This window comes from Typopeltis vanoorti, chromosome 8 (genome assembly GCF_054136105.1).
Source record: "Typopeltis vanoorti isolate ZY-2024b chromosome 8, IOZ_Tvanoo_1.0, whole genome shotgun sequence".
In the NCBI taxonomy this organism is placed as follows: domain Eukaryota; kingdom Metazoa; phylum Arthropoda; class Arachnida; order Uropygi; family Thelyphonidae; genus Typopeltis; species Typopeltis vanoorti.
The window spans coordinates 34,567,163-34,594,104 of record NC_143556.1 but is presented as its reverse complement, the minus strand read 5'-3'; the positions used below and the strand labels follow the sequence as shown (position 1 = coordinate 34,594,104).

At 36.8% G+C, this 26,942-nt stretch overlaps 1 protein-coding gene across 3 annotated transcripts in view; it reads right to left on the bottom strand.

The window, feature by feature from the left end:
• LOC150103918 (uncharacterized) overlaps positions 1-26,942 on the bottom strand; it is a 224,993-nt gene that overhangs the window by 20,336 nt on the left and 177,715 nt on the right. For all 3 annotated transcript variants that reach the window (XM_090396600.1, XM_090396599.1, XM_090396601.1), the window contains exons 10-11: positions 23,005-23,166; positions 10,390-10,524 (exon numbers count right to left, since the gene is read on the bottom strand). In XM_090396600.1, coding sequence (XP_090252726.1) covers positions 10,403-10,524; positions 23,005-23,166 — 284 coding nt within the window. In that variant the 3' untranslated portion in view covers positions 10,390-10,402. The remainder of the gene's footprint in view (positions 1-10,389; positions 10,525-23,004; positions 23,167-26,942) is intronic.

Genomic DNA, 26,942 nt, shown 5'->3' with positions numbered 1-26,942 from the left:
CTAGTCACGTGACACTCTGGCACATCAGCCTGTATACGCAATCTATTAACCTCTTTTGTTAATACAGACAGCAACATTTCTTTATTCCACAGAAATTAATATTGTGATGAGTGGTTTCGCCACAGTAAAATTACTCTTATTACTTATTGAACAGCCCACGTACATACCTTCAATTTATCCTCATAGCGAACATTTCACAGATCTGTCACCAGCTTGATCACTCATCTGAGTCTTCTCTACCACCACCTCCCAATCCCCAAGTAACATAGGTAGGTGACCAAGTCTGTGCGCAGTAGTCAACATGTGGCCGAATCATAGCCTTAAAGAAGGATAATAATCTCCTATTTTTACTTGTTAATGTTCTCTTTAGCATCCAAGTAATCCTATGAGATATTTTGCCAACTCTTGCAGTATGTCCTCTGAATTTCAAATCTCTATCCACCATAGATCCATAGCTTCTGATGCTATTACCAGATCCAACACTCCCAAACCCTTGATCCCTTCCATCACATGCTGTTTCATGTAATTATCCCTCAGTAACTATATAAATTCCATTTCCATTTTGCCATGTGCCCTTTCTTCCTTCCAATCACCACAGTAAGTGTTCCATAAAAATTGCTCAGCCTGCACTCATTGTGCTAATCCGAAAATAAAGACCAAAAGAATTTCCATAATGCAACGTTGCATCTTTAAAACATTTTATTATGTTTTACAACAAGAATCTGTGTCATTGCTAGTTTTAAAAGCCATGTTTTTATTATTACATAACACCTCCAGAGAGTCCAAAGACTCATCGAGGGAGGACACCTACTCTACAGCTCTCCGTCTCCACTACTCCACCAACTGCAACTACCTTCATCTGCTGCCAACCACTGCAGACAGAACTTACATCTATGTTCTTTATTTCCACAGACAGAACAAACATCTATGCCCATGGTGGGATTCAAACCCGCAGCCTTTTTGCTGGAGAGAGGGTACACTAACCACTCGGCCAATGGAGGGAAGACATGGTAGAGAAAAACTAAGAACCCATGAGTGACATCAAAATGAATGAAGTTACCAAACAGTCAAATTAGCTGCACCAAATAGAAAACCATAAGCAATAAACCATGCTACCAAATACCAAACAGGCTGAGGAGAGAAGAAAATTCTACACATAGTTCACACACACACAAATAAATTATGAAATATACCATCTGAACTTTTAAAGCCCAGTTAGTACATTTTATATTTATCCAAAATATCCTGAGAGAGAGAGAGATATGCTCAAATCTGGAAAAGTGATAAACCTGATTAGCATTTCTTTGTTTGTTTATTAAGTTTTGCTATTCACATGGGATATTAAGGTAAATCTACTAGGGCTAATTCATGAATTTTATATCTTTCCCTGTAGTAGATTGTGTGATAACAGTCAAAGAAGTACATTATATTATGTGATATTTTCAAGGAATCCAAGCACTTATTGTGAGAGGAACTCCTCTCAACACAACCCACTGTTTCCATCTACTCCATTCTCACCACTATCAATACACAAAGTCATCTACTACCTACTAATAATATTTATCAGTGGCCAATTTGCCTACATGCAATATAAAAACACCCCTAATTTCAGGGAGGAAGACATCCTGCTACTTCACCAAGTTAGGTTTTTTTACCTAACTTTCTATAAATAATATTTTAACTCTATTTTAAATATCAAAATTCTTTTCCTATTAGCTAATAGGTGAGTATTGCAAAAAATGAACTTGTTTTGTTGTAAGTAATGGGATGCCCATGCATAGTTTGTTCCAAATATGCAGGACAAGAGGAGGATAGAATGCATATTTTTGCTATTTCCAATCTATAATAGATGTCACATATTGGATCTCTGAAGTTAGAGTACTTTGTTGTGTCGAAAAAAGTGATGTCATCCCCTTTCCAACCCAACATAAGGTAATGTCAGAAGGGATGGATAAGGACATACTTATGCCTCCAGATGGAAAATGTGCTTATTAATGACCTAAAACATGTATATATTCAGTTCTGTAAATATTAAGTGATGTTAAAGAGGCCCATAAACTGAACAGAGAGTGTTTATGAATTAATTAAGATAGAAAAATCATGTATAATTGCTAAAAGGATGTGTATAAAGTAATACAAGTTTTAGGCCATGTCAAAGACAGTTCGGAATCGCAGTAACCAATTGGCTGCCGCCATATGCATGACGACACCACCGAGTGAGGGTGCTGTTCTGTGGTATATAGGTTTCGGCGGGGATTTGAATCGCTCTCTTCGGTTTTTCATCGGTTCCTGTCTTCCTGAGCGGAGAGCTGAGTAGCTGTGGAAAGCTTGCCGCCATGCGTAGCAAGAATTTCCCCTTGCTATACGTGCCACGTGGATCAAAGCTGCAGCTATAATGCATCCAGAGTTCTAGAAGAAAGGGCCACTGGTGAATTAAGGCCAGTGTATAAGTCAGTGAAAGAGTGCTCCTTTTCGAGTAGAATAAAAGAATAGCAGAGACGCCAATAAAGAAAATACGGTGAGGAGATCCGAGAATCCAGATGAGGGTCCTAAATCTACTAGATAAAGCAAGAACGGTAAGCTGAAACCCTTTTGTATTAATTTAGAGTAACCGTGGAGGAAGGAGAAACTGAACGTTGAGAAAACAGCCAAATTCCGTGTAGTGTTTAAGGAACTGTCAGCATTTGGACATTTTGTCTACACCTAAGGAATAAGAGGCATCTTAGGCTTGAGCCGAATAGGAAACCGAGGCTTCGGACTGTTTGTATCGAAAGAAGGAAACTAATGTTATTATGTTAAAACTTAATTTGAATGCTAACTAAAATTCTGGGAGGGGACAAAGGTTGAAATATAAGAAGGAATATTATCTCATGAAATTTATGCCAGAATTGTAGAGTAAGCCTGTACATATATATATATTTTATATGTGTGATAGTAATGGGTAATTTAGTATAAATTAACAGAGTCTGAGAATAAATATATAAGGAAGTGCAAGATTTTGTCAGTATAAGAAATTATAGTGTGGAACCTTTTTTTTTTGGTGTTAATTTAAGAAAAGAGAGGGAACTCAGACTCTTTTAGAATTGAAGGTTTAACTAAAATGTACCTCTATGTTTGTGTCAAAATAAATGTATTTCTTATGTGTAAACCAAATGAGTTTGTCATGTTTCTGTGGATTGAATTACCGCTTGAAAAATCACGAACCGTGTATTAGAGGGAAATCCATTAGTAACTAAAGAAACGGGACCACGACTGCAAACTTCTTGATCCCTGCAATCTTTTTCTTAGTATTCTAGGATAGTATATCAGAATTCAGTTGCCAGCTGGCGCAGTCATAAAATAATATAAATTTGTCGGCAAACGAAATAACTGATAAGTACATAAAATAAGATAAATGCTAACAGATAGTATAAAGATAAATAAATAAATAAACAACTACAACCACGAAGAAGAAAAAGAAAGATATAACAACTTCCATTTGATAGCATTTAAAAAGCAACCATATGCACTTCTCCAAGCAAGATCCCTCCTGCTAGGATATTCTCGAACCTTCATTAAGTTATTAAATAGAGTGTAATTGTTAGTATCAAATAGGCCATTGCAATCATTTATTCCAAATAGTGACAGATGTGAGTAGTACCAGATAGGGTACAGACACATCATTGGTCTAAATGTTTCATGGATATTTGAGGCTGCATTATTTTAATAACAGAATTTGAATACTGGAAGTCCTAAATCTCCACTGCTTCTTTGATAGTTGAAGAAATTCAACAAAGAAGCCAAAGAAACATATCATTGTTTTTCTTTGATTTCTGTCCTATCTGTAATATTTATTATATATGGCTGAGTAGAGATGATGGTTTCAAATACTATGGCTTTAGAAAGAGGTCCAATTTTCCAGTTTAGGGTTTTTAGTACTTTTGTACATAAGGTCTTGCATACTGGAGTGGAGAAGGCAATTTCAAGTATGGCGAGAGGTTCTCTCCTGGGAGTTAGTCCAAAGACAATGCCTCTGAGATTCCATCTTCCAAAAACTTAATTTCATCATCTTGTCATCACCAGCAGTCTTCTAACTTTGCTGAATTTTGAAAAATACCAAAAAAAAATGTATACTCAATCTACTCTCAAAGTGTCTGCCACATCATTTGCATATGCTAATGCTTTATTTTCCTTCATAGTACAGAAAATTTATTGTTCAATTGATGGATAGAGAAGAATTAAAGAATATAACTAGCATGGGAAGCCTAAAATTCTAGGCCTTGCAGTAATGTTCTATCCCTAGAGCATCTGGTCCTGCAGATTCTCATTTGGCATTCTTTACAGGCAGTAGAAAATTCCGCTACTGTAATGGGTCTGCTGAGCCTATCTTGGATATGAACAGGAAAAGCATTGTTTCAACACTTGTAGTTTCTCATTTCTCACAGTGCTACTGTTTTCAAACATATGTTTATAGTATTTTTGAAAGTAGTTAAAGATGTCTTATGTGGTGGACATGTCTTCACTCTGTATACAGATTTGGGTGAGACTCCTTTCTTCATAGTGGTAAACCATTTGTTGAAAAATGCAGCTGAAGGGCTACGTACTGCTGTATTCTTATTTTAAAATTCCTTTCTTCCTCTTTTTTCTGCCTTTCCAGTTATCTTGTCATGTTCATGTTTCTGATGACATCGCTGCATTCTATATCACTGCATTAGTTTGATGTGAAACCAACTTCTCTCTATACAGGTCTTAACATTTTCTTTTGAGAAAAGAATGTTCCTTTTACCATTCAATCATGTTCTGTTTTATTCATCATCATCATCATCATCATCAAATTCCTGCCATGTACCCTCAAGGGGTGTACAGGATATGACAGTACTACATGAAAAAATTACATCATTACTAACTTCCTATCTACAATTTTCCTCCAAATCAGTCTGTTACTTGTCAAGACTCCAACATTATCAGATCTTATATTTCTATCGTCTAAGGCACTTTGTACCGTATCAATCCACCTATATCTTGGTCTTCCTCTGGGTCGTTTTCCTGCCAACCTGGCAGAGAACACTTGTTTTGCTAATCTTTCCTCTCCCATTCTATTTAAGTGACCATACCATCTGAGATTAGCTCTGCTAACGCATTCCTGGATGCTGACAATGTCAAGTTCTTTCCTAATATCCTCATTTTTAATATGATATTGCCATTGATGCCATCTGTTCACGCCTCTAATCTTTCTCAGGACTCTCATATCTGCGGTCTCTAGTCTTTGGTCAAGTGTTTTACTTCTGACCCAGCTCTCAGATCCATAAGTTAAAATTGGTTTGAACACAGTCTTGTATACAGCTAATTTAGTGTTCCGACTAATTTCTTTCTTATTCCATATGAATTTATTCAATTGACTTCCCACGATACCAGCTTTGCTGATTCTGTTGTCTATTTCTATATTTAGTTTACCATCTTCAGTAAAAATTGTGCCTAAGTAGCTGAAATGTTTTACTTGTTCCACAGGTTTTCCATTCACAACACAGTTGACATTTTCAATGATTCTGCCTATTTTCATTGTCTTTGTCTTTTTATTGCTGACCTTCATACCATATCTATTACAACAGCTATTCAATTTAGTCAGAGAATCTTGCAGACTTGTAGCGGATTTATTTAGAAGTATAACATCATCCGCATAAAGCAAAGAGCTGACATTAACATCTCCAATTTTGATATCAGGTTTAATACCACATTCCTTCATAATGTGATCCATATAGATAATGAATAACAGAGGGGATAACGTACATCCTTGTCTCACACCAGATTTAACATTAAACCATCTTCCTGTACTTCCTTCAATTCTAACTGCAGACTCACAACTCAAATAAAGACTAAGTATTGCTTGATATAATGCCCCATTGACACCATATAACTGCAGCGTATTGAATAGCTTCTCTCTTGGCACCTTGTCATATGCCTTTTCCAAATCGACAAAACTTAAATACAGATCTTTGTTATATTCCCATGCTTTCTCGACTATTTGTCGTAAAGTGAAGATCTGATCCTGACAGCCTCTATTTGGCCTGAATCCAGCTTGTTCTTCACCAAGCTTTTCTTCCACAATTCTTCTCAACCGTTTCTCAAGTATACTTGCATAGATCTTGCCAGGAACACTCAGTAGGGAAATACCTCTGTAATTCTCACATTCAGTTTTATTTTCCTTTTTATATATGGGTACTATTAGAGCTCTACTCCAATCATCGGGAATTCGTCCCTCTGTCCAGGCTTTCTGAACTATGCAGTGCAGCCACTGTAAGACTCTTATACCACCATACTTCAGCATTTCTGGTCGAATATCATCTACTCCTGCTGCCTTTCCACATTTCAAGCCTTTGATGGCTTTTTCTACTTCAAGTATGGATATGTATTCCTGACTGCATGCCTGGTCAGTGTTTTTTATCACTGTGCTGTCATCACTGCTTGTTTCATTTAGCAGTTTTTCAAAGTAATTACTCCATACTTCAAGGATATCTTTTTCTCCTGTTTTCATTTCACCTTTATCATCTCTAATTCCTTTTACAGCACTCTTTCCTCCATTCCTAAGCTTCTTCAACAACCTCCAGAATATTTTGCCACCTTCTTGATATTTATTTTCTATATTCTTGCCAAAGTCCTCCCATGACTTTTGTTTAGCTAGTTTTACACACTGTTTAGCTTTCTTACATTTGTCTCTGTATTCTGTAAGAGTAAAAGCTGACTTATTTGCCAGGAACTTTTGATATGCTTTCTTCTTTTCCTTCACTGCCTCTTTAACTTCCTGTGTCCACCAGGGAGTTCTGATTTTTTTATCTTTGCACACAACCTCACCACATGCCTCTCTGGCAGAATCAATCAATGTTTCCTTTAGAGTTTGCCACTGAATCTCCAAGGTTTGATTCCTGTTCTCAAACTCTTTCATTTTCTTTTCAATAATATTTCTGTATTTTAGTCTACAGTTTACATCTGAGAGCTGCTCAACTTTTATTCGCTTTAAAACTTTCTTACATGTTATTCTTTTCAATATGAAATTCAATTTTATCCTGCTCAAGACTAAATAGTGATCACTTCCAATTTCAAATCCTCTGTACACTCTGGTGTCCTGCACCAGGGAGAAAACATCACTATCAACAATAACATAGTTAATGAGACTTTTCTTATTCCTAGCCTCTTCTCTCCATGTGAATTTGTGCACATTTTTATGTTGGAACATGGTGTTAGTAATAACCAGTCCATGTCCTGAGCAGAAATCCAACAGATATTTGCCATTATTATTAGCTTTGCTCTTTTCTCCAAATTTTCCCAAAATATTTTTGTATGTCTCACAATCATTTCCTACTCTACTATTTAGATCCCCAACAAGGACCAACTTTTCCTTTTTCATTGTGTCAGTTGCTTTTTCTAAAGCCTCAAAAAATTCCTCCACTTCTACCTTAGTAGAACCTTCTGTGGGACCATAGGCACAAATAAGTCTCATTGTCCAGTTCCCCATTCTCATATTTGCCCACATTACTCTACTTGAGACTGACTGCCATTCAAGAAGATTAGCCTCGTATTTTGTGTTGAATACTATGGCTACTCCTTCTTTTCCTTGATTGTTATTGCCTGAATATAACATTTTGTATTTATTGCTCAGAAAGATCTCACCAGTTTTGGTCTTTTTTGTTTCAGTCACCCCTATTATGTCGATCTGGTACTTATCTAATTCCTCAGCTAGCTCCATTTCTTTGCCATTCAGGCTTCTGTTTTATTGCATCTTTGAATTTCAACCACGTATCTTCAAGTCCTAGGTAACATTATTCCAAATAGAACTGAAGGTCTAGAGTTTAGCTGAAAAGTCTGATGAGAAATCTGGAAGTCTCCATGGTCTGGAACTGTCCTTGTTCCAGAAAGTGGAAATTAAGTAGGCTGGATTATGATCTAACAAACTGATGTCAATAAGTTTGATCTGAATTGCCCTGTTTATAAAAGAAAAGTAGACAGAAATTCTAATAAGTAGGAACTATAAAATTATTTGGTTATTTTTGGATTTATGGCCAAAGCAACTCAGGTTATGAGGCTACTCTATATCTGTTAATTTCATGTGTTCTTATGGCCAGTTTGTTTTGTGGAATGAAAAAACTAGTTTCCAAGAGGAAACCTTGCAATGCAACCTCCATATGTGATACTGGCAGTAGTCTGCTAGTTGAGCATTATCAAGAGTTATTTCAAGAATTGTTGTTAAAAGTAGTTGTTAAACAATAGTTGTTAAAAGTACAGTTTAATTGTGCATATCCTGCTTTTCCACTTCTGGGGTGTCACCACCTATGTTTTCAAATGTGGGGTTTGATATGGTTCCAGTCCCAAGTTGATGCGACACAGTGGGCACTGTATAGGCATGGCTGCAATTCCTGGAAGAATCATCATCTGTTCTTTTGGATGGAGCATGCACACATTGATAAACCTTATTACACATCCATGGTATTTCTAGTCTGTCAAGATTTGCCCTTCTGCATTCCTTTGGATATTATAGAGAGATCCATGTAGGGGAGAAGAACCTCTACTGCAGATCTGTTGGGCTTTCTGTATAAAGCTCCAATAAGACAGTAGCAGGTAACTGTCCGCTAAGATTTTTATATCTTTACTAGGGGAGGCTGTGGTGCTCCCCCCCCCCCCCCCCCGAGTTCCAGACTAGTAGGCTGGTTCTCCTTGAATTCTGATCACTTGAAAGGAGGGTTCCCTCCCCCCCCCCCCCCCGGACCTGGAATATACGTAGTTTGGTGAAAGAAGGAGCTCTTTTTAATGTGACGAATGTCTTATGACAGCATAAAATTGGACTTTGTACTGTACAAGAAGTGCATTGGCCAATTGGCCAGGACATGGCTCGACCCGCGATCAGGAGCACACGCTATACTATAGTGGTGACAACAGAGGACGAAGAGTCCTCGGAACTGCGTTTTTAGTTAGTGATAACTTTTTGTGTAATATTTTAGATTTTAAAGCTGTGAACAATTGGCTGTGTACTATTAGAGTCAAGGGACATTTTCAAAATATGTCTCTTGTAAACTGTTATGCGCCTACTGAAGAGAGCTCGGAGGAAGCTAAAGATTGTTTCTACAAAGTGCTTGAGCGTACTTGTGCTAATCTACCGTCCTATGACGTCAAGCTAGTAGTGGGAGATTTCAATGTGAAGCTGGGGAGAGAGCGTGTGTGTGGCGCCTTTTCGTGGGTAATGAGAGCCTGAATGAGGAGTGCAATGATAACGAGATCCAACTTACGAGTTTTGCCGCTGCTACGGGATGCTTTGTAAAGAGCACGATGTTTGCGCATAAAGACGTCCACAAGCAGAAATGGAGATCGTCGGATGGTAGAACAGCTAACCAAATAGACCATGTAGTGTATCGACGTCGCCACAGCTCCATCTCGAATGTGAGAAGTTTCAGAGGAGCAGATGGAGATAGCAACCACTATCTGGTAGCCTTCAATTTCAGGCATAGAATTGCAGTTCAGAAGCCTGCGTGTCCACCATGATCAGCATGGGACCTGGACAAGTTCAAAACAGTGGAAGGCAAGTGGGCTTTCAGTTAGAGTTGCAGAATCGTTTTGGGGAGTTACAGGAGGAAGAGGATGATCCAGATGGGATGTGGGACAAAATCAAAAGTATGGTCGCGTTAGCTGCCTCGAGAACTGTGGGAAAGAGAAAGAAGAGGAGAAAAGCATGGTTTAATAGAGAGTGTGAAGAAGCTGTAGTGAAACGAAGGGAAGCACTATTGAACTACCTAGTGGATAACAGGAAGAAAGTTGCATATCCGCTAGGGGGGACATTGGTGCAAGGGAGAAAGAGCCCCCTTTTGAAGACTCGACTCAGACTAGCCCCTGAGTGTCACATAATAATAATTATTATTATTATTATTATTACCTGACACCTCCAGGGAGTCCAAAGACTCATTGAGGGAGGGCGACTACTCTACAACTCTCTGTCTCCACCAACTACAATTACCATCATCATATACACCAATGCCATCTACTGCCCATCAGCACCACTAGTATTTTCACAGACAATCACAAATATCCATGTCCACAGCAGGATTTGAACCTGCAGCCTTTTGGCTGGAGAGCAGATGCACTGACAACTAGGCCAACCAGGCTGGCTATAATAGTAAAAAAATAATAGTAATAATAGTAAAACAGCTATTTCTAAATAATAAGAGCTCATTAAGGATTTTTTTTTTGATTGTTTAAAACTTACCTACCTATAAGACAAAAATAGAATATAAATTTTTTTTAAATAATATTGTTTAAGAACAAGCAATCATACTATTAATGTTTACATGGGCAGAAATAAGTTATTTCTGCCCAGATATGACAGTGAAAAATGTACTTGCTAACTTTTAAACTTTTTTTTTTACTTACCTTATACCAGACATCAAGTACATAATGTTTGAATGAAAACTATAAAAATAAGCAATATGCTGAAAGAATATTTAGGTGCAGAATCTTTTCCAGGCTCAGATTGAGAAGTTATGCATTTATCTGTACTTAGTTTGTCTGCAAATAGATTAAAATTGATATTAAGCTCTGTATATGATGTACTTTAGTAACATACCTATCCCCCCATTTTTTAATTTAAAAAAAATCATTCAATAGTACTCTCATGCAATGAACAAATCAAACACAAATATTGCACAAATTACCACCTATGCATCACTATTTTTTTAAAAATTACAGATGTTAAATACATAGTTGATAGATGCTATCCAAATTCTATATAAAATTTTTTATAGATCAGCTTTTTTTTTATTTATTAGTAGATTTTTTTTTATATCAATCTTATATCACATATGCACCCTCCAGCAGTTTCACAGAGAGAAAAAAAAGGAGGAAAAATTTTCCCCCTTTTCTTTTCACTTCTTCATAATGTGATCCACCAATCTATCTATCGATTTATTCACTCGACATCATCAGATACCATATGGGCTCAGATGCTCGGTGATGTGCCAGGTATACATCATGACCACCAGTTCTTGCCAGGTAGTCATGTTGTATGATTTTCTGGAGCATAAACTCTCTGAAGATCAGTCACTCTGGACACACCATTCATCCATCTCATTGACAGTCTATCCCTTCCTCTTTTTCTAGGAACATTACCTTCTATTACTCTTTTGAGAAGTCCCCCTTCCATCCTTTAGATGTGTCCAAAGTATTTCAACTTTCTTTTGTCAATATCCTTAAGGAGCCTTATAAAGTTCTACCAATCCTTTCTAGCACCCATCCGTTTCTCTGCTTTTTCAGTATATGATATCCTCAATATCCTTTTGTAATACCACATCTCCAAAGTAGCTATCCTTTTCCTATCCGACTTTTTTAGGTTCCAAGTCTTACATCCGTAAGTTGCTGTTGGAAAAACAGCTGCATCCAAAATCCTCAACTTTGTTCCTGTGGAGATAGATCCATCCTTCCAGATTTTAGACAGGTCTCCCCAAATCATGATTTTCTACAGTCAAATTAACCTGAAGAATGAGGTCATCCTTCACTGTAAACTCAAGGACTGAAGATAATTTTACCTTCTTGATTAGACTTCACAAATTACTGAACATGATAAACTAAAAACTGCAAGCCAGACCAAGAGGCAACTCAGTTGTACGGCAAAAAGAAAGGTTTCTGTTTCGAAATGTCTGGAAAATTCGTCCATTGCAAGAACGGTAGATCTTTAAGAAATGCAGTTATATTAGAGCAAAATGAAAATTGTTTTAAGCGGCATTTCCAATTATAATGCCATTACAATGTATGGTATAACATTATAATCAGGAGTACTATGCAACCATATCAATTCAGAATATGAGGAACACATACAGAAAGTATGGTTAATTAAACATTATGTATATCATATTTTTACATATTGAATAAACAGTGCATACAAATTGAGTCCTATAATTTTTTTTATTATTACGTGCCACCTCCAAGGACTCATCGAGGGAGGGCACTTACTCTATAATTCTCTGTCTCCACCATTACTCCAATTACAGCGAACCACTACTACCATAATCACCTACACCAATGCCATCTACTGCCCACCACTACTACTAGTATCTTTGTGTACACTATGCAAGTCCTCAACGCCGATTTGTCTGTATGCGGAATGAAAAACCTGAGAGCTTCTGGGAGAAAAAATTCTGCTACCTCTTTCCATTGTTATTCTACTTGGCACACAACAAGAAAACTCTGGGATTTCCTTTGTCTGCTTGGCTAACTTCTTAGAATCTGATTTTGCCTTCCTACCACGCTGGTTACCGTTACCTTTCATGCCTGTTCCTGTTCATGAATTAGCTAGTCACCTTTCTCCTTATATACCTTCCACAATATTTTCTTAGTTTGCAGCACTTGCATAACGATATTACTCATCATCTAGTTCCTACCTGATTTACTCTCCTCACCTTAGGTACACAGTATGATACTGCTTCCTCCAGATACCCCTTGAATATCTCCCATGCACTGTGAACATTCTTCTCTTGCAGATCTTTATATCATGGTACTGCTTCTAGCTGCTTCCTAAGTGTCTCATAACCACCTGCCTTGTATTTCCACATAAACCCCTTATTAAATAGAATTTTCACATTTTGCTATCTCCCAAAATCAAGATCTCATTATCACTTTCCCCAACTAGAGGCAATGTAACCACCTTAGTATGGACAGGTCTCCTGATCCTAGACCTCTCTATAATCTATCCGTATGACAGATTGTCAAGTTGATCAGGGGTTGTTACCAAGTTAATGTGGAAGCAATTTTTTTTTATAGTGGGAGATGGGTGTAGAACAAGAGGCCATTCCTGGAAACTGTATAAGAAAAGTGTGAGCAAAGGAGTGAGGAGAAGGGTCTTTGCAGGGAGAATGGTTGGTGAGTGGAATGCATTGCCTGAGTGTGTTGTGAATGCAGGCACATCAAATGAGTTTAAGTAAGAAATGGTTTGATCAACTTTGCATGTTGAGAGTGTGTGCCTCCGACTATTTATGGAAGTCTGATGTTAATAATAATAATTAGCTAAAATGGGAGGAGAAAGATTTTCCATCATCCCTTTGACTTGTTTATAGTTTATTTTGACACCTGAAATTAAACAAATCAAAGTGTCTTACATCTACATTGTTAATCATTCTCATGTAAACACTTGTGCTGTTGTTCTGGCTTTTAAGCTGAAAATGTCAATGTGATACAGTGTACAAAAATTCTATAAATGAAAAAGTTATTTTTACAGAAATTATGTATTTGAGAAGCAATTTAAAAGATTTCAGTCAAATATTCAGTTTTTAGTATCTGTCAGAACATATTTACGTTTCATCACAAATCTTTTTTGAATGACCCAAACTACTGAATGCATGTGCAACTGTAAACATGAAACATTATTATCAATATGTAGGTTTCTTTGGTTTAGTTCTTTGGTCTTGGTTCTGTAGAAAGTTTCCAGTATTGAGACCACTGGCTTTTAGACAAATAAAGAGTTTAATATAATAAAGAAATATAACCTTATAAGTTTCATAAGTTGTCATACATCATCAGGGGCAAAAGACACTAGCAAAAGTTATATAAAAAGACTAGAAACAATGAATTACATTAGATGTTATCACAATTGGTACATACAAACAAATAACCAGAATAAAAAAATATTAAGACTGTTAGACAAAGTGGCAAAGTTGCTCTGTGATTAAAACATTAAAGTGGCTTTTTTTTTTTTTTTTAAATTTGTATAATGCACAAGAAATTTATGTGGTTCAGTTTTAGTTCCAACTAGATCACTTATTAGGAAATTTTGGTAAAGAAGTTTTGAAATTATATTAATTCCACTGTAGACTGGATGAAATTTAATAAAATTTTATTTAAGATTTATATTAAAATTTTTCAATTTTTTTTTTTTTTTTTTAATTTCAATCTGATCATTGTTGTTATTAAAAATTAGGTAGAACAAACTTTTTTTTTTTTTTTCCCTAGAGATTCTTCACTATCTATAAAATCTCCAGATTCTTACATCCACCAAAACCTCTACAACATCCCATGAAAAAAATGTTTGATATTCATTACTCTTATGGCATCTGCTAGGTAGGCCAGCCCAAGGAGATTGAAAAACAAAACTTGTGCATTTCCAATAATTTTTTAATTAATTCTTTCATAATTCATAGAAAGATGAATTTTCTTGAAAACTATTGTTTTAAAGATTGTTGTTTGGGTGATGTTTGGTGAAGTACCAAACATCACTGAGATGTCAAATATTATTATTTTTTTATAACATTATATTCTGTAAACATACCTGTTACTTCATTATGTAGATAGTGAAGAATCTCCAGGAGAAAACAAAGTTCGTTCTACCTAATTTTTAATAACAACAATGATCAGATTGAAATTAAAAAAAAAAAGAAAAAACTGAAAAATTTTAATATAAATCTTAAATAAAATTTTATAAAATTTCACCCAGTCTACAGTGGAAGTAATATAATTTCGAAACTTCTTTACCAAAATTTCTTAATAAGTGATCTAGTTGGAACTAAAACTGAACCACATAAATTTCTTGTGCATTATACAAATTCCAACATTTGTGCATATTCCACTAAGTCAGAGAGAGGTACTGCAATATAAAACATGTTTTCCCTTTGTAGCCCTGAATATAGTTGAACTGAAAACTAGAATGGTCTGACAAACTTTTGTAAAAGGTTCAAATACCAAATCGCTAGAGTCGCTGGCGAACATGGTGGGGAATTTGAGCTGTGCTGAAAAAAACGTGCTTTTTAATTGGTGAATAGTGTCAATATTCACCAATATTTCTGTCAATATTTATGCTACGTTATTTTCCTGTAACACAAGTCCTTCAGTGGTTGTTTTTGAAGTTAGTTGTTGTCGCTATATTGTGTATTTTTGGTTACCAAGAAGATGGGGTTGGAATCCGATTCATAGCAGTGGAAGAGAAGATGAAGATAACATAAATTTTCATTATTTAGATATTTAGTATACTTACATATGTTTTATATATCTGGAAACACACCCCAACTCAACATCACCAGAGTTAAAGATCGGTACTTACTATCAACATAAGAAGCCTGAATGGCAAAGAAATGGAGGTAGTGGAGGAATTAGATAAGTACCAGATCGACATAATAGGGGTGACTGAAACAAAAAAGACAAAAACTGGCGAGATCTTTCTGAGCAATAAATACAAAATGTTATATTCAGGCAATGACAAGGAAAATAAAAAGTAGCCATAGTATTCAATACAAAATACGAGGCTTATCTTCTTGAATGGCAGGCAGTCTCAAGTAGAGTGATTTGGAAAATATCAGAATAGGGAACTGGACAATGAGACTTATTTGTGCCTATGGTCCCACAGAAGGTTCTACTAAGGTAGAAGTGGAGGAATTTTTTGAGGCTCTAGACAAAGCAACTGACACAATGAAAAAGGAAAAATTGGTCCTTGTTGGGGATCTAAATAGCAGAGTAGGAAATGATTGTCAGACATACAAAAATGTTTTGGGAAAATTTGGAGAAAAGAGCAAAGCTAATAATAATGGCAAATACCTGTTGGATTTCTGCCCAGTACATGGACTGGTTATTACTAACACCATGTTCCAACATAAAAATGTGCACAAATTCACATGGAGAGAAGAGGCAAGGAATAAGAAAAGTCTCATTGACTATGTTATTGTTGATAGTGATGTTTTCTCCCTGGTGCAGGACACCAAAGTGTACAAAGGATTTGAAATTGGAAGTGATCACTATTTAGTCTTGAGCAGGATAAAATTGAATTTCATATTGAAAAGAATGACATGTAAGAAAGTTTTAAAGCGAATAAAAGTTGAGCAGCTCTCAGATGTGAACTGTAGACTAAAATACACAAAGATTATTGAAGGAAAAATGAAAGAGTTTGAGAACAGGAAACAAGCCTTGGAGATTCAGTGGCAAGCCTTGAAGAAAACCCTGATTGATTAAGCTGGAGAGGCATGTGGTGAAGTTGTCTGCAAGGATAGAAAAAGCAGAACTCCATGGTTAGTGGAAGAAAAAACTTCCTGGCAAATAAGTCAGCTTGTGCTCTTAGAGAATACAGAGACAAATATAAGAAAGCTAAACAGTGTGTAAAACTAGCTAAACAAAAGTCATGGGAGGACTTTGGCAAAAACATAGAAAATAAATATCAAGAAGGTGGCAAAATATTCTGGAGGTTGTTGAAGAAGCTTAGGAATGGAGTTAGAGATGATAAAGGTGACATGAAAACGGAAGAAAAAAGATATCCTTGAAGTATGGTGTAATTACTTTGAAAAACTGCTAAATGAAACAAGCAGTGATGACAGCACAGTGGTAAAAAACACTGACCAGGCATGCAGTCAGGAATACATATCCATACTTGAAGTAGAAAAAGCTATCAAAGGCTTGAAATGTGGAAAGCAGCAGGAGTAGATGATATTCGACCAGAAATGCTGAAGTAATAAGTATAAAAGTCTTACAGTGGCTGCACTGCATAGTTCAGAAAGCCTGGACAGAGGGACGAATTCCCGATGATTGGAGTGGAGCTCACATAGTACCCATATATAAAAAGGGAAATAAAACTGAATGTGAGAATTACAGAGGTATATCCCTATTGAGTGTTCCTAGTAAGATATATGCAAGTATACTTGAGAAATGGTTGAGAAGAATTGTGGAAGAAAAGCTTGGTGAAGCTGGATTCAGGTCAAACAGAGGCTGTCAGGATCAGATCTTCACTTTAGGACAAATAGCAGAGAAATCATGGGAATATAACAAAGATCTGTATTTAAGTTTTGTCGATTTGGAAAAGACATATGACAAGTTGCCAAGAGAGAAGCTATTCAATATACTACAGTTATATGGTGTCAATGGGGCATTATATCAAGCAATACTTAGTCTTTATTTGAGTTGTAAGTCAGCAGTTAGTATTGAAGGAAGTACAGGAAGATGGTTTAATGTTAAATCTGGTGTGAGACAAGGATGTACATTGTCCCCTCTGTTATTATTCGTTATCTATGTGGATCACATTATGAATGAAAGTGGTATTAAACATGATATCAAAATTGGAGATGTCAATGTCAGCTTTTTGCTTTCTGCAGATGATGTTATACTTCTAAATAAATCCGCTTCAAGTCTGCAAGATTCTCTGACTAAATTGAATAACTGTTGTAATAGATATGGTATGAAGGTCAGCAATAAAAAGACAAAGACAATGAAAATAGGCAGAATCATTGAAAATGTCAACTGTGTTGTGAATGGAGAACCTGTGGAACAAGTAAAACATTTCAGCTATTTAGGCACGATTTTTAGTGAAGATGGTAAATTAAATATGGAAATAGACAACAGAATCAACAAAGCTGGTATGGTAGGAAGTCAATTGAATAAATTCATATGGAATAAGAGAGAAATTAGTCGGAACACTAAATTAGCTGTATACAAGACAGTATTCAAACCAGTTTTAACCTATGTATCTGAGAGCTGGGTCAGAAATAAAACACTTGATCAAAGGCTCGAGATTGCAGATATGAGAATTTTGAGAAAGATTAGAGGCGTGAACAGATGGCATCAATGGCAATATCATATTAAAAATGAGGATATTAGGAAAGAACTTGCATTGTCAGCATTCAGGAATGCGTTAGCAGAGCTAATCTCAGGTGGAATGGTCACTTAAACAGAATGGGCGAGGAAAGATTAGCAAAACAAATGTTCTCTGCCAAGTTGGCAGGAAAACTACCCAGAGGAATACCAAGATATAGGTGGATTGATTTGGTACAAAGTGCCTTAGACGATAGAAATATAAGATCTGGTAATGTTGGAGTCTTGACACGTAACAGACTGATTTGGAAGAAAATTGCAGATAGGAAGTTAGTAATGATGTAAATTTTTCATGTAGTACTATCATATCCTGTACACCCCCTTGAGGGTACATGGCAGGAATTTGATGATGATATATATATATATATATATATATATATATATGATGATGATATTAACTTTAACTTATATAGTTATACTCCCTTATACTTATTTAGCGTTTAGTTGTAATAGTTCCTCGACGCTATTTTGAATAATGGCAGCAGCGGCAGCTAAAATTGCAAATGGCGTATCACCAAATAATCCTGTATTTAAAGACTCCATTTTGCGTGATATAATATGGTATTTTGCAGCATGCGAGACTTGTGAAATGTATACGTCTCAGCGGTTGTATATGTGGCAGATGAGAGAAGGGGAAATATGTATATGTGCGCAGGCAATAGGATGAACTTGGCAAGTTAGAGATGACTAACTGACCTCGTTGAGTCAGAGGCAGAAGATTCTCCATGTAGAGAGATGAGTGGTATGATAGAGGGCGAGAATAGTGAGAGAAATATGAATAAAATAATGACAGTGGAGAAAGGTTGAATGATTGTGAAGTTTTCAGAGATGGTCTCAATTGGGAGGATGAATAGCAATTAAGAATAGCTGACTTGCAGAGAGAGCTAGATGAGCTGAAAGAGCAGGTGGAATGTCTAGGGAATGAATTAGAAGTGTGAAAGATGAGATTAGGCAAATGGAAGAGATGAATGTAAGGCGAATCAGAGTAGGAGTGAGAAAGAGTTATGGGAATGATGGAAGAAGAGAGAATAGGAATAGTATAAGAGGGAATGAGAGAGAGTTATGGGAATGGTAGAAGAGGAGAGAATAGGAGCAGTATAGAAGGAATGAGAAAGAGAATTATGTGAATGATAGAAGTAGAGAGAATAGGAACAGTGGAAGAGAGGGAATGCGAGAGTTATGGAATGATAGAAGAGGAGAGAATGGAAACAGTAGGAGAGAGGGAATGAGAAGAATGCGAGGAAGCACTGGAACCAGGGATAGAGTGAAGTCAGGTAGGTAGGGGAACACAGAGACAAAGTGTTAGAGAAGAGAGAGAGAGTGAGGGATGCATATGAGCAATCGAGGAACGGGGTAGTAAGAGGTATAATGTATTGGGACTCAATGATCCGTGATGTGCAAGATAAGATGCATGAGGAGCATTTGCCTGGAGGAACAATAGAAAGTGTGGCTATGGTAATTAAGAGGGGTGAAAGGGTGGATGAGATGATTGTGATGTAGGAACAAATGACTTCAGAGGTAATGTAAATTCGGCAGCGAGATTCTTGCTTGAAGTTGTATGAAAGAAGATGCAGAGAGGAAGATAGTGTGCATGTTGCCTAGGAATGATAGTCACGAGCTGAGCAGAAATATTGAATAACATAATAGCTAGAATGTGTCAGAAGAGAGGATTGGAATATGTGGATACTTGGAGAGCGTTTGAGGACAGAAAGGAATTGCATACAAGAGCCTGCTTGCATTTGAATGAGGAAGGACGTAGGCATCTGGTGAGATTGCTGTTCTGAACGAGTCAGTGTGTTAATGCAGGGAAACTAGAATGCCCAGAGTGGATGGTAGCAGCGGTGGTCTCTTGTGGGAATGGGTACTTGGGAGAAGGGGGGGACGACATCAGGTAACGCTGAGCCCAGTGGAGTCTAAAGGGGAATAATGCTGGGAATAGAAACAGTGGCATTTTTATGCTTTATACTAATGACCGGAGTATTCGGAATAAAGGAGAGGAATTGGTAGCGCTGATAGCATCAACCTGGCCAAAGATTATTGGGATCACTGAAGAGGAGGTACAGCATTTTTCGGCAGTATGGAAAGGGAAAGCATGGTGGTGGAGTACTGCTTATGATAAGTGACGGCTGATGTCCTCTAAGAGTGGAGGCTTTGGATAGCAGTGACACTAATGATTTTGAAAGCATATGGTGTGAGGTAAAGGTGGGCAAGACAGAATATTTAGTGGGATGTTGCTACAAACAGAGGGTGGGGACCAGGAGATGTTCAGATAGTTGAGCTTGGCAAGTGCAAGAAGAATGATTGTTATGGGAGATTTTAACTACAGCAGTATAAATTGGGGAGAGGAAAATGCATGTAGCAATAAGGGAATGGAATTTCTAGAATTCTTGAGGAATTAAATATCTTGGGCAACATGTAATAGAGGGAACAAGAGGTTCAAGAGTTTTGGATTTGGTCATAGCATCAGAAGAGTTGATAATAACTGAGATGACATGTCTTCCAACAGTTGGAGATAGTGACCATGCGTTTTGACTTGGAAGATGAATAGACATGCAGGAGTATCAAAGAGACGGGAACATATGTGGAATTATAAAGGTAGGCGATTATAATAATATAATGGAAAAAAGGTAAGATAGTGACATTGCATAAGAGCAGTAGCAGACTGGAAGTGTCTAATTATAGGTCAGTTTGTTCGTCATCAGTAGTTCTTGGAGAAATTAGTGAGGGACTGTATACAGCATTGGGCAGATGAGGGTAATGTTATCTGTGAGATTCAACATGGATTTGTGAAGGGGGCACTCTTGTTTAGTAATATGCTAGCCTTTTATAATAAAGTTACAAGAGCAATAGATGAGAGGAAAGGCATATACTTCCATTTTCTTGGATTTAGCAAAGGCATTTGACAGGGTGCCACATAAGCTGATATTTAAGTTGCAGCACATGGGTTTGGATATCAGGTTGGTCAACTGGATTCAGGATTGGCTGTCTGATAGGTATCAGAGAGTTGTGTGTGGTGGGGCAGTTTTAAGGAGGTAGAGGGTTACAAATGGGATCCCACAGGGACCTATATTATTTAACCTTTATATCAATGACATTGTCAGTGGATTGCAAGGGGATATTCAGTTGTTTGCAGATGATGTGAAGCTGGGAAGGGTTATTAGTAATAGTGCAGATGTGGCCCTGCAAGAGGATTTGAATAAGCTAGACAGATGGGCAAATGAATGGGATATCGGTTTAATGAAGCAAAATGTAAAGTCTTGAAGTTTGGGATGCATCAATGGGAAGGTGTATACTCAATTGAAGGAGCTGTACTAGAGAAAGTAGGTGAGAAAAGAGATCTGGGGGTGATGATTGATAGAAAACTGGAATTCAGGGAGCATATTGCAAAGTTTGTGAAGGTAACCCAGAGGGTTGCTGCAATACTGAGTTATCATATCAAGAGTTATCATTCCGTTGTATAAGACCCTGATCAGACCACACTTAGACTATTGTTCTCAAATTTGGTTCCCAGAATTTGAAGGAGATAAATTAACTGTGGAGAAGGTGCAGAAGCAGATAACAAAGATGGTTTCAGGACTATACAATTCTAATTATGAGGACTGGCTGAGGGAATGTGGACTGCAGAGTTTGATTGATAGAAGAAGGAGAGGTGATATGATGAGACTTTTAAACTGTTGAGAGGTGTACAGGGTTGACACCGGGGAGTTCTTTCGCTTGGTGAACAGCATGAAGGAGTGATGAAAAGGGGGCAAGAGGGTAAGGCACGGTTTCTTTGTATGGAGGGTTGTTGAACCGTGGAATACATTGCCTGATAGAGTGGCGAGAGCGAGAATGGTCAATGAGTTTAAGGAGTGGTATGATAGACTGTGTTTCATAGGAGGAACCTCCTATGACAAGTCTTTTGACTCCATGGAAGCCTGGAATAATAATAATAAAAAATTGGAGTAAAATTCATCCCATATAGCTGGTGTCGGGAGCCTAGATCTAGGATATGACATGTGCCATGCTACAGAATGTGAGAGCAAACAACTGGCATTGTTTCAATGTGTATACAGTAATTAATTTAATATTTTTTTATTCTGGTTACTTGTATTTATTGATTGTAAAGTTCTGATAACATCTACTTTATGTACTTAATTGTCTCTAGTATTTTGTGTATGACTTTTGGCTAGTACCCCTGAAAATGCAAGTCTGATGACTTACAAAACTTGTAGGGTTATATTTGTTTATTTTATTAAACTCATTATTTGTCTAAAAACATCTGGTCTCAACGAGAAACTTTCTACATGGAACATCATTGATTACTTAAGTGAAGGTTAGTTTACTATTTCAAATTCATTTTCTTTATTTCAAAATGCTACCTTGTCATCCCAATATTATCATAATTAAAATCACCCATAACGATCACCATTTTCCTACTTGATCAATTTCCTTATAATTTTCATTGCCACTGCCCTCCATGTTATATAGTAACATCCAATCAAGTATTTTATTCTATTATTTACTTTTATCTAAATTACACTGCCTCCAAACCAATGCTACTATATCCACCTTGCATGGGCACAATTCTTTTTCTACCATCAACAGTACTCCACCTCCCTGCTTTTTTTTTTTTTTTTTTTTGAATCATTTCTATCTTAACAAAAACATACCCTTCCATCTCTATTCCTGTCATCCTTATCAAACCACATCTTGCTTATTCCAACAATTTTTGATAGAATGAATTCAATATCAATGCAACAATTTTGTTCCCCTTATTTCCAATACTTATAGCATTTGTACATAAATGTAATAGTTCATTTCTGTGTCTATAACAAGTTCACTGATACCACTTATTAGATACGACTTCTCCATACCTTCCTTCAGGACTATTCTCTTGCATTAACCATCCCAGAACCTTTCCAGATCCAAATGCTTTTCCACATCTCAAGGAATTTTATTTCTTTCTTGTCTACTCACACATTCACTTCTTTGAGCACCGACCTTTCTCATGTTGCATTTCCCTGTCCAATCTGGCTCCCCCACCTGTCTGTCACTCTTATACGGTTCCACTCCTTTTCAGAGGTCTACGTTAGATACTTTTTTTTTTCTTTGCAATGTAATGAGATATCTATAAACTTGAATTTGTGTTTAATTTAAATTCCATTACCACTATATGAATTGAAATTAGTCAACAACTGTATTTCAGACTGTTCAATTTATAATTAGTGTTTTCAGTCTTAGTCTAAGAATCATAGTCCATTTAACTTAGAAGATTTTCTTCAAGTATTACTAGTTCCTCAGCATTACTCCTAAACAAATGTTTTAACATGAAATTTATGAGGACTCGACTCACTGAATAATGATGTAACCAAAAGAGGCTTGTAAGAATTTTTTTAATAATGAGCTTATACAAAATTCTAATTAAGAGCTGGTTCAACTTCTCTTTCAACATACCTCTACAACTTCTTTCACAGTCTTCCTTAGAATTGAACCTATTGTCATTCCCATCACAACCACCATAGATGAACATTTCACATTTCAAAGATTCTGCATTATAGAAATAGCTGGTTATACTTGCTCTGCAAGGTCCTGTATCTGCAGGTTCCAAGCATTTACCTAATAAAAAAAAAATTTTTTTTTACTAATATTTTCTCTTTGATTATAACAATGCACATATACTAAAACATGCATGACGATGCTTAATTATTTAAGGTGCTTTGTCCAATTATTCTTGGACTATATTCTGACCAAAGAGGATAGTACTTATAATTTTTGGAGATCAAATATAAATGTATGCGTCCTCAATGTCTTAAGACTGTGTCATAAGATTTCTCAGCCTGTATATGCCATCCTATTAAATGTTGGGGGGGGGGGAAGGGAATGTGTGCAGATACTGTATATATATATATATAAAAAAATGTCTTTATTGACAGAATCCAACATATGGTTGTAACATATGTTTCAACACACCATGGAAGTTTCTAGTAGTTTCTGGTAGCCAGCTGGTTGTAGTCTACTCCTTTAAAAATTGTTAGCAATTACTAATGATGATGGCTATTTTGGCAGTAGTTGTATTCAATGTCTTAATTCATACCACAGCTGTTCTATCAAATTAAGGTCAGAGTTCTGAGCTAGTAATTTCAGTGTTATTCTCTTCAACCCAAGTGTTTTTACAATCTTTGCTTTGTGACATGGAGTGTTATTGTATAAGAAAGTGCAAGAACCATTACCAACAAATTGTCATAATAGCAGTCATGCACAATTGATCAGAACATCAGTATACAACTTAATATTTAAAACTCCATGTATACACTATGACTGATAGAGCTAATCCATGACAAACCCATATTACATTTCATTCTCCAAAATTTCATCAATGGGGCATACTCAACATACTCAAGTAACTCATTATCCAGATACTCCTGTACTCAAATATTTCCATCAGACTGGAAGTGCATGTAGCATTAGTTGTTGCTTCACAAGGCTGATTTTATTTATTTAATGCTTTATGTGATTAGGAATATGAATCAACAATGTATATTCTTTACTGCTAATTGCAGATTTTACAGGAAAAAAATTCATGACATGAAACTAAATGGTCTGTTCTCATGAAAGAAATAGGACAGCTCTCAGCAATCAGTACAGGTATCCCTTGATTAATGCGATTAATCCTTTGATGTTACCACATATATCAAAATTCATTAGTCAAATATAATAATCAATGGTAAATTTAGTTTAATCCTTTATCCAAGTGTGAGCAAACAAAGTTTGCACCTGAAAGTATCTTCAGGACTGGGGTAAGGTGGTACAACACCGGGCAACTCGTTGCAAAGGTGGAGCAAGCTAACATCACTCCTATCTCAGCATCTCCTTGCGGATATGTCTAATGTTATGCATTAAGGGAAGGGCCACTACCCAGACTAGTTTCGACCTTTATTGAGGTCTCTTCAGTGGGAGCCAGGCCCAAGTAGAGATACCAGGTAGAAGCATTAGCAAGGTCATCTCCGCCTATAGGAGATGACCTTGCTTCTGCTTGGTATTAGACATATCCGCAAGGAGATGTGTTTTGCATTATGGGAGATACTGAGATAGGAGTGATGTTAGCTTGCTCCACCTTTGCAACGAGTTGCCCGGTGTTGTACCACCTCACCCCAGTCCTGAAGATACTTTCAGGTGTAAACTTTGTTTGCTCACACTTGGATAAAGGGATTAAACTAAATTTATTATAGTCTAACCAAGTGAATAATAATCTTTCAATAATCAATGGTAAAAATTCATTTTATATGGTACTCTTTTAGGAAAGATAAAAAATGAATGCAAAGTAAATATTTAATAAATGCTTGTACCTACATTAGTTACTGCAATTTTTTTTTTATCAAAAAAAGTTATCAAGAGTCATTTGAACAGTTTTAGTTTTTTCTTATCATAAATTCTACGATAACAAGTAAAATGACTCTCTAGACCTCAGTAAACAAGCATTTTTCGATTAACATCTGGATCCATATCCATTACTTGCTGCTTAAGCGAATCTAAACTGCAAAATATTCCAACCAGTTTTTTATTATTATTATTATTATTATTACCACGGGCTACTCCAGGAGTCCTTAGACTCATCGAGGGAGGCCCTAAACATCATGTTCACACAGCTGTTCAACATTCTCACAGTATCTATCATACCTTGCCTTGAACTCGCTCACTGTCATAGCACCCACAACAGACTCTGGAAGCTTATTCCACTCATTTACCACTCTAAAAGTAAAGAACCCAGCTCTAACATCCCTGCTAACCACACTCTTGCCCAGCTTCCATGGGTGTCCCCTAGTTCTCCCACCACCAGTCCTGATCTCAAAAATATCATCTGAATTAATCCTATAGAATCCTTTTAGTAATTTGAATGTCTCAATCATATCTCCCCTTTTTCGCCTATCAACTAGTTTCTGCAACCCACAAATCTTCAACCTGTTCTCATATGGTTCATTCCATAGACCTGCTATCATCTTAGTCACTCGCCTCTGGATCCTCTCAACCTCCTCCCCATCAAGAAGGAACCGAGGTGACCAAATCTGGGCACAGTAGTCGAGATGAGGTCTTATCAGGGCTCGGTACAGAGGTACAATAACTTGTTTTTCTCTGCTCGTCAAGGTATTTTTCAACAACCAAGTGAGTTGATGAGCTGATTTAGCTACTTTCGCAATGTGCCTCCTAAACTTCATCTCCCTATCCACCAACACTCCCAAGTCCCTGGCCTCATCAATCTCTTGGAGTACAGTTCCACCAATGTGGTATACTGCTGCTAATCTTTTCATTCTGAAATGCATAACCTTACATTTTGTCACATTAAATTGACATCCATTTTCCTTAGTCCAGAACTCCAATCTATCCAAGTCATCCTGCAAGACTTTGACATCTTCTGCATTCACTATCGCCCTACCCAACTTTGCATCATCAGCGAACAAATGAACTGTCCCACTTAGACCCTTCCCTATATCGTTAATGAACAGATTAAACAGCAGTGGTCCAAGAACAGAACCCTGTGGCACACCACTAGTCACAGGCCGTTTTTTGGACTCTACTCCTGAATAAACTACTCTTTGATATCTCTCCATCAACCACCCAGCTATCCATCTCACCAACCCAATATCCATTCCCATATGTTGTAGTTTACGGATTAGAATTCCATGTGGTATCCTGTCAAACGCCTTTGCCAGGTCCAGCAGTATCACTGTAAACCCATTTCCCTTATCCAGTTCAGCCGTCACCTTGTTATAAAACTTGAGCAAGTTACTGAGGCATGATCTACCCTTCACAAAGCCATGCTGTCCTCTCTACAGTATCTCATTTTCATCAATCCATTCCTGTATTTTTCCCTTGACTACTTTCTCCAAGACCTTGACAACGACTCCTGATATGCTGATCGGTCGGTAATTTGCAACCATAGTCTTGGATCCTCCTTTGATTGTTTTTGATTGTTATCTCCTTTGGAACCTCATCCTTACATTCCATTTGTTTGTTGTGTCTGTCTTCATATGCAAATTGTTGTTCAATTTCAAGCAGGTTGTCGTCACTGAAATCTTTTGAATTTGAATCCAATAATTCTTTACCATCTTCTGCATCAAAACCAAGGTTCTTCTGATTCACCCACGACATTACAGGTAAAGAGTTCTTGTTACATCCTTTTAAAGTCCTTGGGTTCTGAGTTTGACAGACAAGCTGCAGCTTTGATTTAAAATCTCTATTTGCATTCACTTCAAGCATAACAGTTAAGTCATCTTTTGATACATTATAGCCAGGCTGTGCTGCTTCTTTTTTTGATATAAAAGTTCTAGATGGCATTTTTTTCCAATAGAGGCCAGTTTCATCTACATTGAAATGGTGGTAATTGTAATCATTTT